The 17,634-nt window shown below is 40.7% G+C and overlaps 2 protein-coding genes across 8 annotated transcripts in view; both read right to left on the bottom strand.

The window, feature by feature from the left end:
* ANAPC7 (anaphase promoting complex subunit 7) overlaps positions 1–10,862 on the bottom strand; it is a 47,559-nt gene extending 36,697 nt beyond the window's left edge. For 5 of the 7 annotated variants that reach the window (XM_060170670.1, XM_060170674.1, XM_060170671.1 and 2 more), the window contains exons 1-3: positions 10,682–10,797; positions 6,336–6,522; positions 3,048–3,167 (exon numbers count right to left, since the gene is read on the bottom strand). In XM_060170670.1, coding sequence (XP_060026653.1) covers positions 3,048–3,167; positions 6,336–6,522; positions 10,682–10,782 — 408 coding nt within the window. In that variant the 5' untranslated portion in view covers positions 10,783–10,797. Of the gene's footprint in view, positions 1–3,047; positions 3,168–6,335; positions 6,523–10,681 lie in introns of all 7 variants that reach the window. The other 2 variants (XM_060170675.1, XM_060170676.1) reach the window with 2 other exon arrangements.
* On the bottom strand, positions 127–1,004 carry LOC132532351 (cold-inducible RNA-binding protein-like). The gene has a single exon (XM_060170760.1). The coding sequence runs from the start codon at positions 915–917 to the stop codon at positions 411–413; it is 507 nt and encodes a 168-aa protein (XP_060026743.1). The 5' UTR covers positions 918–1,004; the 3' UTR covers positions 127–410.
* Positions 10,863–17,634: the final 6,772 nt, after the last annotated feature.

The raw sequence follows: 17,634 nt of genomic DNA, 5'->3' as shown, positions 1-17,634 counted from the left end.
AAAGAGAAGTGACTCGGGGCACCCAACTTTACGGGGCCGACCCCAATGAAAAGAAAAAGAAAAAAAGCAACACAACAGAAAACAAAAAACAAAACTCTCACAACCCCTGGTGATTTTCTGAAAAAAACCTCTTGGCTCACAGTAAAATGGTAAAAGTAAAACTGGAAGTGCTCTTCAAAACGTTTTTAAGACTCTTAAAAATGGAAAGCGCTTCCTTAAAAAGCAAAGTGTAGTAACAAGGCCATCTGGGGGCCAGAAGCAGTCAGGCTGTGTTTGACAAGATCAGAACCAGTAAGACTACAAAAGTGGGTACAAGGACGTGTGATCACTACACATTAACGATTCAGCGGAGCTCCCAAAATTTTTAAATATACGGCCACTGGAAGGACGATCTCGAGCAGGAAGGATTTTTACTCGTTGTGTGTAGCATAACTGCTGCAGCTGTCTCTGCAGGACCCGCCCGAGCTCCGGTCACCGCAGCTGCCACCCTGACTCCAGCTGCTGTAGTACTCTCTGGAGCCTCCATAGCCCCCACTCCTGGACTCGAACCAGCTCCCCCTGTAGCCGCGGTCCCCTCCTCCTCTGGAGAACCCACGGCCCCCGCGGAAAAAGCCCTGGCCCCCAGCAGAGCCAACTCGGTACCCGCGGGATTGGTTACCAGACGACTTGCCAGCCTGGTCGACCCAGATCTGCCCCCCATCCACAGACTTCCCGTTCATGGCCATCATGGCGTCCTTGGCATCGTTGATGTTCTCAAAGGTGACAAACCCAAAGCCCCTCAATCGCTGGGCCTCCCTGTCTTTCACGACCACCACTTCTGAGATCTGTCCATATTTTGAGAAGACCTGCTCCAGTGACTGCTCGTTGGTGTCAAAACTCAGCCCTCCGACGAAAAGCTTGCCTTCATGTGATGCCATGGCGGCCAATGAGTCGGGCAGGTCCCTGGCACAGGCGGGAAGATGGCACGGCACAACGGCCCGAGCTACTAACGTGCAAAGTGACTCAAAACTATTTTTTATTTGGCCTCAGATTTTCCATTTTAGGCTATGTTGAAATGCAAAAAAAGGTACTTAAAGGAAAACTCCAGTACTGGTGTCAATACTTGAAAAAAATAAAAGAATTAAATTTAATATCCTTTCTTGACTGCTTATTATTAGCAAACTACGACGGACGGACCATCTGTCTCAACAAATATTAAAATTCCCTTTAAACTACCTGACACTTTGAAAGAGTGAGTTTTGAGTACTACCTAGTAGGAAAGTCAATTCTTTTTAAAACAGATCCTTACTTGTGGGCATCATTAAAGCCACATTCTACCAGTAATAAACACAAGAAGTCATCGTGTTCTAAAAACTGAGTGAGAAATTGTTTGTTGGTATGTTTCTCTTAAAAGTTGAAGATTTTCCAAGATATAATAATTTCACACTGGAATTTTCCTTTAAAATTGTGAAAGAATGTGTGGTGGTGTTTACCATACATTAACAAACATTTATTTTGACTCACTTCCTTGTTCTTTACACAGACTGAGAAGCCAGTTAACTCCCTAACGGACAAGAAAGAAAAACTGTAAATATTCTAGGTTTATGTGTGAGGCACACATCTTTGCTTGCTCCTGGCTACAACAGCTCTACAGAATGAAGAACGAAAGATATGTACTCCTAACATATGTGGACTCCTCTGGTCTCTCCTGAAATGATGGCTGTAAACACCAAAGTGCTGGATACAAAGCTCAGCTTCTTTGCCATTACTCATTTTAAAAAATGTCCCTGAACTCCATCAAGTCATCAAGGAAGAAATTACGGTACATTTCCAATAAGATAAGGAACAGGTACCATGCAAAGTTTATAATCAAAACAGCATTTTCCAAAAGAAGACACTCTTTACATATACAAAAAAATTATTCTTGGAGTAACACTTTCATAGCGTACCAGAACATAATTTAGTATAGAGCGCCCAGCTTACTATGAGACAAGTTAATCTATAATATACTTACAAATGTTTTTAATAACAGCTATCACCATAAAATATACTGAGGAAATAGCTTACTTTTGAAAATTCAGAAAATATTAAATAAATCCTCAACATGAGGAGATGCTTCAACACGTTCTCATAAAGTTTGATTATTTACTTTTAAAACTCAGTAACACCTGGGTGAAAAAACACTAACTAAATACACCAGGTCCCTACTGGTTATGATTCCTTTTCTTTTAAGGGCAGGAACATGTACATAGACATCATACCTATAAAATTCCTTATTGTTAAGCACACACTGCACAGAACAGTTTTTCAATGAAATGAGGACGGTAGGTGACATGAGAGTATGAAGAATATTAAATACTGATGTGAATTTACTCCTAAGAGCTAAGATTTTCATTGTTTTTCTAAACTGGACTTCAAAAAAACCTGTAATCAGAGATGCCCAATATAATACTCCTTATGGAATAGTACTTTTAAAAAGTATTCTCACATACATGAACTTAACTTATACCAGAGAAAGTACCATTATCCTCAGTAAGGAAAAAAAAAGGAAAGCCAGATTTTTAACTTGTGCCAAGTTCACACTGCACACAGCTTGAATGCCCTAAACTCAGACAAGACACCAGAACTTTTGATTTCAGTTGAAGGTGTTCTATACATTATAATATGTTGACAAATCAAACGTACAAAAGGATCTTGCAGTCTTAATTCTGAAAATGAAAGGAACACACACTATCAAATGCGTATACCTATAGAATGCAAAAAATGAGGTTCTAAAAAGTATTATTGCTACCTGGAAGTATACTGCAAATCATATTTCCTACAATAAGAAACACCAAAAAATAAACATATGTAATATTATTCTCCAGCTACCACTTTCATTAGCTGAATTTTCACGGTCTCATAAGAAAGTCACTCCTCCATCTCTCTAAACAGGGAGAACAGGTGAACAAAGTGGCAATTAGAGACAAGGATAAAATGTTCAGATGGAATCCCTGAAAACATGGCAGAAGAGGGTTGGAAGGACTGGGGAAGAGAAAAATATGTAACAAGTTGTTAATTCAACTTACTTTGGGAGTTCTTTGTCTTGAAGGGATCCCATCAAGAATAGCAATGGCATCTTTATCTTGTTTTAGCATTGTATAACATTCAGCCATTTTGTACTTTACTTCAATTTCAGATGGAAGACACTTAAGAGGAAATGAAAACATCTCTTCAAAATATTACTTCAACAGTACAGCAGTTCTTCAAATTGTTAAACATAAGTACCATATGACCTAGCAATTCTGCTTTTATGTATACAGCCAAGAGAACTGAAAACATGTCCACACAAAACCTGTATACAAATGTTCATAGCAGCATTAATAATAGACAAAAAGTGGAAACAAGGCTTCCCTGGTGGCGCAGTGGTTAAGAATCCACCTGTCAATGCTGGGGACAGGGGTTCGAGCCCTGGACCAGGAAGATTCCACATGCTGCAGAGCAACTAAGCCTGTGCGCCACAACTACTGAGCCTGCACTCGAGTCCACGAGCCACAAGTACTGAGCCCATGCGCCTAGAGCCCAGGCTCTGCAAGAAGAGAAGCCACGGCAACAAGAAGCCCACACACCACAACGAAGAGTAGCCCCCGCTCACCGCAACTAGAGAAAGCCCACGTGTGGCAAGGAAGACCCAACACAGCCAAATAAAAATTAATTAATTATTTTAAAAAGCGGAAGCAACTCAAATGCCCATCAACTAATGAACAGTTAAAATATGGCATATCCATACAATGGAATATTATTCTGCAATAAAAAGGAATAAAGAACTGATTCTTTATTCCATGCTGTAACATGGATCACCCTTGAAACCATTATGCTAAGTAAAGGAAGCCAGCCACAAAAGGCCACATATTGCACAATTCCATTCATATAAAATGTCCAGAATAGGTAAACCCACAGAGGCAGAAAGGTCAGTGATTCCCAGGGACTGGGGAGATAAAGGGCAGAAGGTTTCTCTAGGGTGATGAAAATATTCTGGAATTAAGACAGTACTGATGGTTGTACAATTCTGTGAATACACTAAAACCCACTGAATTATGAATTTTATGTTGTGAATTGTATGTCAATTTTTTAAAAGACTCTTTAAAGATTAAATGTATTTGATTCACATGGAAGGTTCAGCATGGTGCTAAGCATACAGAGCGCTCAAAAACAGTTAACTACCTGGCCTTCCCTGGTGGCGTGGTGGTTAAGAATCTGCCTGCCAATACAGGGGACACGGGTTCGAGCCCTGGACCAGGAAGATTCCACATGCTGTAGAGCAACTAAGCCCGCGAGCCACAACTACTGAGCCTGCGAGCCACAACTACTGAAGCCCGCGTGCCTAGAGCCCGTGCTCTGCAACAAGAGAAGCCACCACAATGAGAAGCCTGCTCACCGTAACAAAGAATAGCCCCCACTCACTGCAACTAGAGAAAGCCTGCGCACAGCAACTAAGACCCAACAAAGCCATAAATAAATAAATTTTAAAAAAGGAGTTAACTACTTCTATGAATGAGTCTGTGTGGATAATACACATGACTTCCATTCAGTGTCAGAAAACAGAATTCCTGGCAATCAGCTCTTTAATAACAAAAACAAAGGTTCTGGGCTTCCCTGGTGCCCCAGTGGTTAAGAATCCACCTGCCAATGCAGGGGACACGGATTCGAACCCTGATCCGGGAAGATCCCACATGCCGTGGAGCAACTAAGCCCATGCGCCACAACTACTGAGCCTTTGCTCTGGAGCCCGCGAGCCACAACTTATGAAGCCTGTGCACCTGGAGCCCGAGGAGAAGCCCACGCACCGCAACAGAGTAGCCCCTGCTCACTGCAACTAGAGAAAGCCCGCGCACAGCAACGAAGACCCAACGCTGCCAAAAATAAATAAAAATTAAATAAATTAAAAAAAAAAAGCTTTGTTTTAAAACAAAAACAAAGGTTCTACATAAAAAGAAACAAGAGGAAGATGTACAGGCTTTAAAAAAAAGCAATGATGTTACTTTGTATCTTTTTTTAATGTGGAAAAATACAGAACACAACTCATAATTTCACTTCCAGTTCATTCTACTGACACTCCTCTTAAATAAGTTGCATGTGTAATTTAAATTTAAAGACAGATTCAAACTGAAAAGTCAAAGTTCCCCTCTCCCTGAAGCTTCCCATTAAATGTATTTCCTTCACGCACACAGAAAATTTTTCATGTATATTAACCATATATATTTTAGGCATACACCAAGATATACTTATATAACTATAAACTATCCCCTTTAGGGAATTCCCTGGAGGTTCAGTGGTTAGAACAACGTGTTTTCACTGCCCAGGGCCAGGGAGGGCCCGGGTTCAATCCCTGGTCCCGCAAGCCGTGCGGTGTGGCCAAAAAATAAAAATAAAATAAATAAACTATCCCCTTTAAACAAAAAGAGTAGTGAACACACTGCTTCAAACCTTATTTTCTTTACTAATATACACAGTGTTTTCCACATCAGCACATACACCTCTATATTTCATTTCTTCAATATTTCCATCATATTCCATCCTAGGGCTATATTATAATTTAACTAGATCCTACTGATAAACACTTTTGCTTCCAGTTTCTTACCATTATAAACAATACTACAATAAGCAGCCTTAGTTATATATCCTTGTAAACCTTTTGTGAATCTACTATTAGGATTAATTTCTAGCAATGGGATGACTGTCGAATGGTGAAATTATAATTTTTTACCCTTCATTTATTTAATTATCAAGCAACCAAAACTAGTAGGAATTCATAAGATTATTTTATATAAATTTCCCCAGGTGCTCACTATCCTAAAAACTGAGTTACAGTTTAAAAGTGTACTTTCATTAAAATTATTAAAAACACTTTAGATTTTGAGTTCTGTTTGTATAAAAGGGAGGAACAGGGACTTCCCTGGCGGTCCAGTGGTTAAGACTCCGCGCTTCTAACACAGGGGGCGCAGGTTCAATCCCTGGTTGGGAAACTAAGCCAAAAAATAAATAAATAATAAAATAAAAGGAAGGAACAATAAAAGGCTTTGGTTAGAGCCTAGATAATTCCATTTAATTTTTAAACTAATTAATTTAAAATTTAATTCTATTTTTAGATTCATCCATAGAGTCAACTTTGCTTCTAGCCCTTAGTGCTTGGTTGGATGCATTTTTGCATCTAAGTGGTTTTTCATCTTTGTTTCTCCAGTCAGCTCCCCTTTAAAATTACTTTTTATTTTACTTCTTCTACATCTAATCAGCAATCTTTCAAATTCCTTCAGCGTCTCTTGCTCTCAAAACAACCCAACCAACCAAAACCACATCACACATCTACTTCCAATTACCTGACTTTGTGGAGTGGATGCAGAATTTCCAGTTGAAGGTCTCACTTTTGAAGTTTTACTTAAGGCTTTCTTCTGCTGTAAAGCCATAGTATACTTACTCACAGCATTCCGATATTCCTTATCGTGAAAGAGAGAATCTGCATGATACACCAAAAGCTGGTACTTCTGAGATGGGGAGAATAACTCACTAGAAAACAAAGAAAGTATACCCCCTACATGGGTTGTTTTGAAATGTAAGAAAGAACGCTCTCCTTAGTGTCTACATAAGCCTAATACACCTTATGTTGACAGTTTACAAAAAAGTAAATTTACCTTAAGTGCTACTCCCCCAAAAAAGAGGCAAGAGTCATACTTCATGTCAATATGGTCAACACATGTAGAAAATTGCCTTAAATTGTTCTCTTTAGTATAAAAACAATCGATACATCTAAATCAAATTCAGTAATACAGAGATATACAAAGAGAAATGTAATACAGTTGACCCCTGAACAAACCAGGTTTGAATTACAAGGGTCCACCTATATGTATAGATTTTTTCCAATAGCACACACTACAGTACTACACCACTCTTGGTTGAATCCATGTATGCAGAACTGCAGATATGGAGGAAATGCATATATAAAGGGCCAACTATAACTTATACGTGGATTTTTGACTGTGGGGAAGGTTGGCACCCCCTCCCCTCCCCTGAAAGTTGTTCAAGGGTCAACTGTGTATCTTTTCCTCCCCTTCTTTAACCCAAGCCCTCTTAATTGAAGAGTCTGATATATATCCATAACTCTCATATTAACATCAATTTTTAGGGTAATATAGACAAAAGAGAGCAATCATGACTTAACTAATATTACTAAATATTACCAAAGAAGGGTTAAAGAACCTGGAAAAGAGAAACTCACCACTCTGAATCATTTTTAGCTAAGTGCTGAACAAAAAGAGGTTTGGAGGGTACTTAAAACTCTTCAAATACTGAAGAAAATGGGAATACTAAAATACCGAAGTATGGGAATAGACTAGGATAAGCCAGTGGGACAGAGTGGAACAGAATGAGAGAAGATTAGCCTTATTTGATGAAAGGTTTTTTTTTTTTTTTTACATACAGAAGTAAACTTCACTAACAAGAATTTTTACTTCCTTGAGTCTCAGGGGTTTAAGGACAGCGTAACAGAACCAATACATTTCAGAACCTTTTCTTTAACCTTGAATATTGCTCACAAGTGTTATAAGTGCCTAGGACTGGCCACCAATCTTAATGGGAAACTCGTATTTTTAATCTCCAATCCCATCCTTCCCCCATTTAGAGTTTACATTTTTTCATTGACAGGGAAAACCTACAGCCACTTAAAATGAAAGAACAGTCAGAGTCAAAGAACTCTGGAGACAGTTAACTGCTCAGTAAATGAAGGATACTCAAGAATAGGTACCACAGATTAGTAGGTGCCAGGGGCTGGGGCAAGTGGAATTGGTGAGTGACTACTAATACATTTGGGGTTTCTTTTGGAGGTAATGCAAATGCTTTGGAACAGACAGTGGTGACAGTTGTACAACTCTGTGAATGTACTTAAAACCACAGAAATGGGGGCTTCCCTGGTGGTGCAGTGGTTGAGAGTCTGCCTGCTGATGCAGGAGACACGGGTTCATGCCCCGGTCCAGGAAGATTCCACATGCCGCGGAGCGGCTAGGCCCGTGAGCCATGGCCGCTGAGCCTGTGCTCTGCAACGGGAGAGGCCACAACAGTGAGAGGCCCACATACCGCAAAAACAAAACAAAACAAAAAACAAGAAATGTATTCTTTAAAAGGGTGAATCTTATGGTATGTAAATTTTATCTTAGTAAAAAAATAATTTTAAAAAAAGGATAGGTAGGCTAAACACTGGATATAAAGTTACAAAGGAAAGTCAAGGACTGAAAGGTACAGTCCAGATAGCTGAGATCTCTTCCAACTCTGAGATTCTATATATTTAGTGAAAAATAAGATGTGAAAGAAAATAGTTGATTTGATAGAAATACTACACTCAGAGAAAGGATTCAGATGTTTATATATTGTAACATACATGCCTACTTATGCATGCCTAAGTTATCTCTGAAATGATACATGAAAAACTGTTAAGTTGTTGTCTGTGGAGAAGGGAAATAGTGGAGTGAGGGTCAAGACTCAGGGTCAGACACTTATCTGCATACCCCTTCAGTACTGTTTGATTTTTTTTTATGGTGTGTATTGGCAATTAAGAAATATTAAAATATAAATGATAAAGGTCAGAATTTAAACACCTCCTGAAGCTAGGAAGGAAACTGCCAGTTTAGCCTAAAATAAAGAACGGGCCAAGTCTAATCAAAGGACCAAACTCCTTCTAACTATCCTGTAACATCTTCAAGAACCAAGAATAATGACTAACTGGTGCATAAATTCCCAATGGTAGACACTGTATGCTTTGACAAATCACTCAGAACCAGGTGAAAGGCTCCAGAATAAACAAAGAAGGCCGACAGAGACCAGGGCTCCTCACTGTCAACACTAAGTGGATGGTGGTAAAATGATGGGTCTCCCATAGTGAGGTCCAAAAGCACTAATGGAAATTAAATAGGTAGGAACAGCTGCAACGCCCTTAAGTGGCCCAGACAGCTTCCAGAGCAGGCCAAATGCAAATGGGTCCACCCTCAGTAGAAGATTACAATGCCATTTAGACGCAGTAGACTGTGGTGGGTCAGAATGGAGACTTTAGAGTCAGAAGGACCAAAATTCAGACATTGCGGCTCTTCCACTTACTAGATGTGTGAACTTGAACACGGTATTTCACCTTCCTGAGGTTGCACGTATTTCCTTAGCACCTTCAATAAACGTTTGAGTGCGTACTGCACACAGGCACTGTGCTGATTTCATTAGGTGTTAAGTGATGAAGAACATAGATCTTAAAAGTTCCCATCACAGGAAAAACATTTTTCTGTAACTGTGTGAGGTGACAGATGTTAGCCAAACTTACTATGATGATCATTTCACAATACAGACAAATATCGAATCATTATGTTGTACACCTGAGACTAGTATGTCAATTATATCTTGGTTAAAAAAAAAAGTGATGTAGAATATAAAACAGGGCAAAGGGATAGAATGGTGAGGGTAAGGGACAATTCTAGTGGCCAGACAAGAGTTCTCTAGGAGGGAGACTGTCATACAGAGTGAAGTAAGTCAGAAAGAGATAAATATTGTATATTAACGCATATATGTGAAACCTAGAAAAATGGTACAGATGAACCGGTTTGCAGGGCAGCAAGTGAGACACAGAAGTAGAGAACAAACGTATGGACGCCAAGGGGGGAAAGTGACGGGGTGTAGGATGAATTGGGAGATTGGGATTGACATATATACACCAATATGTATGATATAGATAACTAATAAGAATCTGCTGTATAAAAAATGAAATTAAATGTTTTTAAAAAAGAGTTCTCTAGGAGGGATATCTGAGCTGAAACCTAAATGAGGAGGCAGCTCTGAGGCGAGGACTCTAAGCAGACCCGCAAATGCAAAACCCCTGAGTTGAGAACGAGCTTGGTGTGTTCAAGTTAACAGAAAGAATAGCCAGGGAAGCTGGAGCACAGACAGAGTGAGAGAGAGATGTTTGGTCTTGTAGACCGTGGGAAGGAATTTTAATTTAACCAAAAGGGAGAAATTTAAGCACAGGGGCGACATGCACTCAAGGCTGGAAATAGCCCTGTGCTTCATCCGCAATAAGACTCCATAAGCGGCAGCTTTGGAAACGTGAAAAGGGCAATGCGAGTCCTTCAAAAGGTGCCACTCTCACCCATCAAGGAAGTCTCCCGTTTTCAGGTGTTTGCAGGGACGAGAAAGTAAATAAACCCTACTGACACACCCAGGGAAAAAAATCAATCTCAAATGCAGGACAAGGGTCTAAAACCAGGCGACTGGGCTTCTTTGAGCCTCGTTGAGCGAGAAAACGTTCTTCGGGAAGGAGCTGGGAAGGGATGAGTCAGCCCAGCGATGTGACAGTCGCTATGCCGGGCGACAAGTTCCTTAGGAAAACCTCTGCTCCCAACTTTCGGGAAACCCTAGCCAGGGTGGTCCTCAGAGCCCCCGCCTTCCGTTTCTCGAAGCAGCCGCTCGCCGCATCCCCCGCAGGGAGCGCATCCCAGCGCCCGGCACAACGCGGGGACCCAGAGAACTCAACTTCGTTCCTAAGTCGGCTCCGCCCGACGAGGCCCTCGCTGACCTCGGAACCTCAGCTGGGGCCCGCAGCCGCTCCTTCCCGCCAATCCCCAGGTCCCCTCAGCCCCCGTTCCCAAACCGGCGCCGCTTTCTCCTCAGCCCCAGGCCGCTCCCCGCCTCAACTCACGGGTTGTTACTACTCATTGTAAGTAACAAGCTGCTGAGGAGCCGCACGTTGGAGTGCAGCCCCGCTGCCGCCATGTCTCGCAAGTGGTCTATCACATTCATTCTGCCCAACAAGGCCGCCGCGGCACCAGCGCGAAGAGAAGGTTGAAGCTCCTTCGGGAAGACTCCAAGATGGCCGCCTCGCCAGGGTCCATCGGGTCTACACGCGGCACCGCCCCCAGGATAATAGGCAGCTACCGAAATGCCTGAGAAAAACGAAAACAAAAACAAAACCCTCAGTTCCTTCCCCGCCAAGCCCCCTGTGAGGTGGTACGATTTGGTTTGGGGTGCGGAGGGTTGTTTTTAGCGAAAGTTACATCATCATTTTAAGCAGCAAACTTTATGGAGGGCTTACAATGAGCTGGGGACAAAAGGCAACTCAGGACGAATGCATGCCCAATTGAAATGAGTCTGAGAGGACTCTCAGAAATTAATAAAAATGTATTGATATTTATCATAAATAAAAGTTAATATACTAGTAGGATGCGGGGGGGAAAAATCCCCAACAGCTGGAATTAGATATTTTAATCAGGCGCCAGGGGCAGTCCTAACTGCTTTTAGTCTCGCACGAGCGCGAAGGCTGAAAGCGCCACGCCCCCTCCCCTCAGGTGTTGCGTGTACCTTTGGGAGTACGGCTTCACTCTTTGGGTGCAAAAGGACGTATTTTTACCATGGGAAATTACTCACTAGCTCAGAGTGAATAAAGACTAGGTTGAGTTTTAGCCGTCCTAATATGAGTGTAGTGTTATCTTGTGATTTTTGCCATTCCCTAATGACGTATGAAATTGAGCATCTTCTCATACGCCTATTTGCCATCTGGGTATCTTCTTTGGTGAGTTATCTGTGCAGTTCTTTTGTCCATTTTTTAGTCCGGGTGTTCGTGTTCTTTTTTTCTTTCTTTCTTTCTTTCTTTTTGGCCGCAGGGCGCGGCTTGTGGGATTTTAGTTCCCCGACCAGTGATCGAACCTGGGCACTCCGCAATGAGAGCGCGGAGTCCTAACCATTGGATGGCCAGGGAATTCCCAGGGTGTTCGTGTTCTTGTTGTTCAATTTTAAGGGTTCTTTGTGTATTTCGGATAGCAGTCCTTTATCAGATTTTATCAGAGAATATTTTGAAAATATTTGCTCCAAGTCTGTGCCTTGTCTCATTCTGTTGACCACTCCCTCGCTTTAACTTTCAGTAAGAGTCCTGAAATGAATGACTAATAATAATGGCCCGAAAAGAAACAGTGAAAATATTATTTTATTAAACTTCATCTAAATAATGATGTCAGTAAAATTTTTAATGAAAAAATAAAACCAATATTACAGGACAAAAAGTTAACGGATTAATACTTTTTAATTATATTAATGTATTTTTAAAAACTGTTACCCTACATGTTGGATTAGCAAAGAAATGAATAATATACAGTTTCTGGTCTTGACCTTTAAATTCTGAAAACTTGTCAATGACTGCCAAGCTGATCATCTCTGCGTATTCATGTTCCATACACAGTGTAAACAGATTTGTCAATTATTGGAGCACAGCCATGAAAAGACAGGGAGGAAACTTAAATGCATATTACTAAGTAAAAGAAGCCAATCTGAAAAGGTTACATTCTGTATGATTCCAACTATATGACATTCTGGAAAAGATAAAACTGGGGACAGTAGAAACATCAGTGGTTGCCAGGGATAGAGGGGAGGAAAGAAGAGGTGGAGCAAAGGGCATTTTTAGGGCAGTGAAACTATTCTATACGACACTATGATGGAAGATACATGTCATACACTTGTCAAAACTCATAAAATGTACATCACCGAGAGAAATCTAAGGTAAACTATGGACTTTGGGTGACAATGGTAGGTTCATCAGTTGTAACAAATGCACCCTGAATGTGAGATGCTGATAGTGGGGCAGGCTGTGCACATGTGAGGGCAGGGGTATATAGGAACTCTCTGTTAGTTGCCCTCAGTTTTGCTCTGAACCTAAAACTGCTTGAAAAAATTAAACTTAATAAAAAGGAAGAAAGAAGGGGGGGTGTCAAAATTGACCTTCTCTGGGTGTCAAACACACTAGATACACCATTGTATCTAACACACTTGCAACAATGGCTGACACACAGTAAACATTATATAAATGCTTGCTATTATACTTTTTTCTACATTTGAAATATTTCATAATTAAAACCACATCTAATAATAGCAAAAAGTGGAAACAAGTGAAATGTTCACCAGCTGATGACTATATCACCAAATATGGTATACTCATACAATGTAATCCTATTCAGCAAAAAATTAAAAACGAAAAGAACAAACTACTGAGAACAACATGAATGAATCTCAAAAATATTATGCTAAATATAAAGTCATGGTAGGTGAAAGAAATCAGACCAGAAGAAAAAAAATCACATAATCCCTGACTCCATGTATATGAAATATCCAGAAAAAATAAACTGAAAGCAACAGAAAGATTTGATTGCTTGGTAGCGAGGGTGGGAACAAAAACAAAAGCCCATGTTCTGGGACTTCCCTGGTGTCGCAGTGGTTGGGAGTCTGCTGGGACACGGGTTCGAGCCCTGGCCTGGGAAGATCCCATGTGCTGCGGAGCAACTAAGTCCGTGTGCCACAGCTGCTGGGCCTGCGCTCTAGAGCCCGTGCGCCACAACTACTGAAGCCCATGCGCCTGGAGCCTGTGCTCCGCAGCAAGAGGGGTCACCCCAAGGAGAGGCCCGCGCACCGCAACGAGGAGGGGCCCCCGCTCGCCGCAACTGGAGGGGGTCCTCGCGCAGCAACGAAGACCCAACGCAGCCAAATAATAAGTAAATAAATTTATTTTTTTAAAAAAAGCCCATGTTCTTATGGAGCTGACATTATAATGAGGAAAGATAAACAGTAACCAAGTAATACAAATAGTATTATGAGAAGGTAATAAAACATACTAAAGTATTTATGGAAGAAAAAATGTATAGGGTTTACTTTAAAATATTCCTGGGAGTGGAGAGAGATAGATGAAACAAAATTAGCAAAATGTTGATATCAACTGAAATTAAGTGGCAGGTACATGGGAGTTCATTATGCTATTCTTTCAACTTGTATGTATATTTAAATTTTCCATAAGTGTTTTTTAAAGGTGCTTAAAAGGTAAAGAAGAAAGAAAGGGAGTGTTGGGGCAGGGGCTGCCATTTTTAATCAAAATCAGAGAAGGCTGCACTGATTAGGTGACATATGAGTAAAGACCTGAGGGAAGGAAAGTGGGAGCCATGTAGAAATCTACAGGGAGAGGATCCCAAGCAAAGGAAAGAGCAAGCTTAGAGGTCTGAAGCAGGAGTGAGCTTGGCATGTTACAGGAAGAGTAAGGAGGTAAGTGGGCTGGAGCTGAGCAAGCAGGGAGAGGAGTAGGAAACAAGTTCATGGATGCCAATGGAGAGTCTTGAGCAGAAAAGTAACATGATCTGACTTGCTTTTTAAGAGGATTGTTCTGTCTGATGCGTTAAGAGTAGATTGGAGGAGGCAATCAAGTCCAAAATGTCCAAGTGCCAAGGTTGAGAAGGCCTGTTATAAAGGGAAGGAGGAAATGAGTGACAGCAGGTGGGGGAAACAGAATAAAGTTTTTTTTTAAGATGGAAGAAATAACATGTTTATATCCTGATGGGAATGAAGGAGAATATATCACTAGCTAAATGGCAGGAGAAACGTTGATAATTTCTATAAAGAAATAGTGCTAAAAGACATCTGTGGAGTTGATAAACAACACAAAGAATGCATGAAGCAAAATATTTATAGAGAAAAAGAAGCAAAGGAGAGACCACCTCCTCTGGAAATTTTTTAAAAATCCTCTTTAAAATAAATTACTCCAAAATAGGATGGATTCCATGGTTAAGTTCCATTAACCTCATGTAAGTCAGATCATACTGATTTTCATATTATACAAAGGACACATGTAATATTAAACTAACATGGGAAACACAAGAGATAAATCCAAGGGGACAAAGTCTCCTCTTTCTCATGGAATCATCATCTTCTAAAATGATAATTTTGTAACTGGAGGGGTCTTTTCAGACACACAGCTGGCCATGAACATTTAGACAAGCCACTTAGATGCAGAATGATGTGAATTCCATGGAGTGTTGAATCAGATACATTTAGAGGAACAATTTATAAATGTAAATGTTTTGCTCCACTTAAGTTCATTTCTAAATCTCCAACAGCCTAAGAATGAAAACCTCTCCCAGCTCCATTAGACATTTTTCTTAGATCTGTCTTTTGTACAAGGGGAAAAACATAACACTTGTAAATTGCTCTAAGGGAAACATTACTTAATATCCCTTAAGTGTCTCCTGGCAGTGATAGCCTTCCTTTCAGTGGAAAAGTAACTTTAGGACAAAGAATTTGCCTGGACAACTGGAGGGAATAAATATAGCCATCTTTCCAAATGAGTTTCCCTCTTTTCAGTAAAAGTGGCTGGCAAAGCAATATATTCTAGGGTTCTAAGGTGTCCAGATTGGCACTTTGTTTATGAGATGGTCAGACAAGGACAGAGCAACTAATTCACACACAAATGCAAAACCAACAAGGCTTGCTGAGTTAGAGTTCAACTGCCATAAAATAAAGTTTTCTGGATATTTTAATACTATTAACAACCCCCTCCAAGAAATTCCTCTCTAGGACTCGCATGTTTTATTGATCCACCCTTTATTCCGATTAACCTCTTAGACTGATTCTTTGCTGAGTCCTTCCTTCTTCCTGATCCTAACTGCTGACTTGTCTCAGGGATCAAATTCTATCTCCTAATTCCGCTAAAGACCTCCTGTCTCTCAAGTCTTTATTTCTATTGCTTTCACGTATATTTTTGTTTGCTGCTGGATATCACCCAGGCCATCAGCTGCCCCCTCACACTCAAAGTGCTCAGAATTAAACTCATCTCCCACACCCCTTCCAAAGGACTTCCAATTATTGATTTCTAGAAGTTTGCTCGGGACAATTCCAGTTTATGTCTGCTGTTCCAGAATTAATTATAGCACGCTCTTTTATGCTCAAGAGTTTGGATGACAAATTATGTCATCACCCAACCTATTTTCATCAAAGGAACTGCTATTGTTCAAGTCAACTAGACTCAAAACTAAAACAAACAACAAAAAAATCCAAAAAACAAACAAACAAAAAAACTCAACCTTGGGGAATTCCCTGGCAGTAGAAGAAACAGGTGAATTTAATAAAAACAAAACAAAACAACAACAACAAAAAACCTCAACCTAACCTTCAGCTGCTAATTCGAATGCAGTAGAATCTCCCGCAAATCTCCCCTTATTTTTACATTCCCAGTAACACCCACTAAGCCCTTACATGGGAACCACTAATAAAGCTTCTTACTTCCTGGTGTCTCTCCCTCCCATCTCTCTACCCTCCAATCCATCTGGTGCACTGTAATTAACTAAATTTCATAAAAGTCCTGACTTTATCCTTTCACCATCCGCTTGAAAATGTAAATGTAATCTTCATTCAGTATATATTTGAATGCCTCGTCACCTCATTTCAGGCACTGGGGCTACAATAATGATAGGCGTGGCCCATGACCATGTTAAGAAAAAGTTAAATAGTAATATAAGAACAGACAAGATAATGACTGGTTCAGGGGAAAGTCTTCAGAGGACTTGTGATGAAATGGCAGATGACTGATTTTTTTTTAAAGCACTGTAAGAAACAAGAACTCAAACAGATACTTGTACACTGATGTTCATTAAAGCATTATTCACAAGGGCCAAAACGTAGAAACAACCCATCAACAGATGAAAGGATAAACAAAATAGAGTATATCTATACAATGGAATATTATTCAGCCACAAAAAGGAATGTTACAACATGGATGAACCCCCAAAACATGATGCTAAGTAAAAGATGCCAGTCATAAAAGGACAAATATTGTATGATTTCCCCTTATATGAGACACATAAATAAGCAAATCCAGAGACAGAGAGTAGATTAGAGGTTACCAGGGGCTGGGGGAAGAGGAATGAGGAGTTACTGTTTAATGGGTACAGAGTTTCTATTTGGGATTATAAAAAAGGTTTGGAAATAGTGGTGGTGGTTGCATAACATTATGAATTTAATGCCACTGAATTGTACACTTAAAATGGTTAAAATGGAAATATGACAATGTAATATGCTACAAACCATTGAACTGTATACTATAAATGGGTGAATTATATGATACATGAATTACATCTCAAGAAGACTGTTTAAAAAAAAAAGTTCTTGAGAGTTAAGCACAGAAACTCTGGAATGGCTTGGGGAAAACTGGGGCAGGAAAAGTGATGTTCAGGCAAATCGTTCTCATAATGGTAGGTAAAAGCAGAATGGTGCCCTTGTGTGGAGAATCTGTCATGTCCTTTGTCCCACTAATAGAATACAGTTTAAAGTTCTAACCCTGGGGGCTTCCCTGATGGCACAGTGGTTAAGAATCCGCCTGCCAATGCAGGGGACACGGGTTCGAGCCCTGGTCCGGGAAGATCCCACATGCCACGGAACAACTAAGCTCATGTGCCACAACTACCGAGCCTGCGCTCTAGAGCCCGTGAGCCACAACTACTGAGCCCACGTGCCACAACTATTGAAGCCCACGTGCCTAGAGCCTGTGCTCCGCAATAAGAGAAGCCACCATGATGAGATGCCTGCGTGCCACAACGAAGAGTAGCCCCTGCTCGCTGCAACTAGAGAAAGCCTGTGCACAGCAACCAAGACCCAACGCACCCAAAAAAAAAAAAAGGTCTAACCCTGACCCTGGCTCTCAAAAACGTGGGTCCTTCATTATTACCTGCTAGGGCAGCTTTGTCCCCATCACGTTCTTTGCCCTAACGTTTCCTTCATGCCAGGCCTGATCATGTCACAAAGCTACCCAATATACTTCTTTCTCATTTAGCCTACCCAATTTGGTTCACC

Source organism: Lagenorhynchus albirostris, chromosome 14, assembly GCF_949774975.1.
Source record: "Lagenorhynchus albirostris chromosome 14, mLagAlb1.1, whole genome shotgun sequence".
Taxonomy (NCBI): domain Eukaryota; kingdom Metazoa; phylum Chordata; class Mammalia; order Artiodactyla; family Delphinidae; genus Lagenorhynchus; species Lagenorhynchus albirostris.
Note: the sequence above shows the minus strand (reverse complement) of the source record. Positions and strands in the feature narration are given on the sequence as shown.

What these genes read in the sequence shown, in the direction of transcription:
- LOC132532351 (XM_060170760.1), bottom strand. Translation starts at nt 917, where the DNA reads ATGGCATCACATGAAGGCAAGCTTTTCGTCGGAGGGCTGAGTTTTGAC.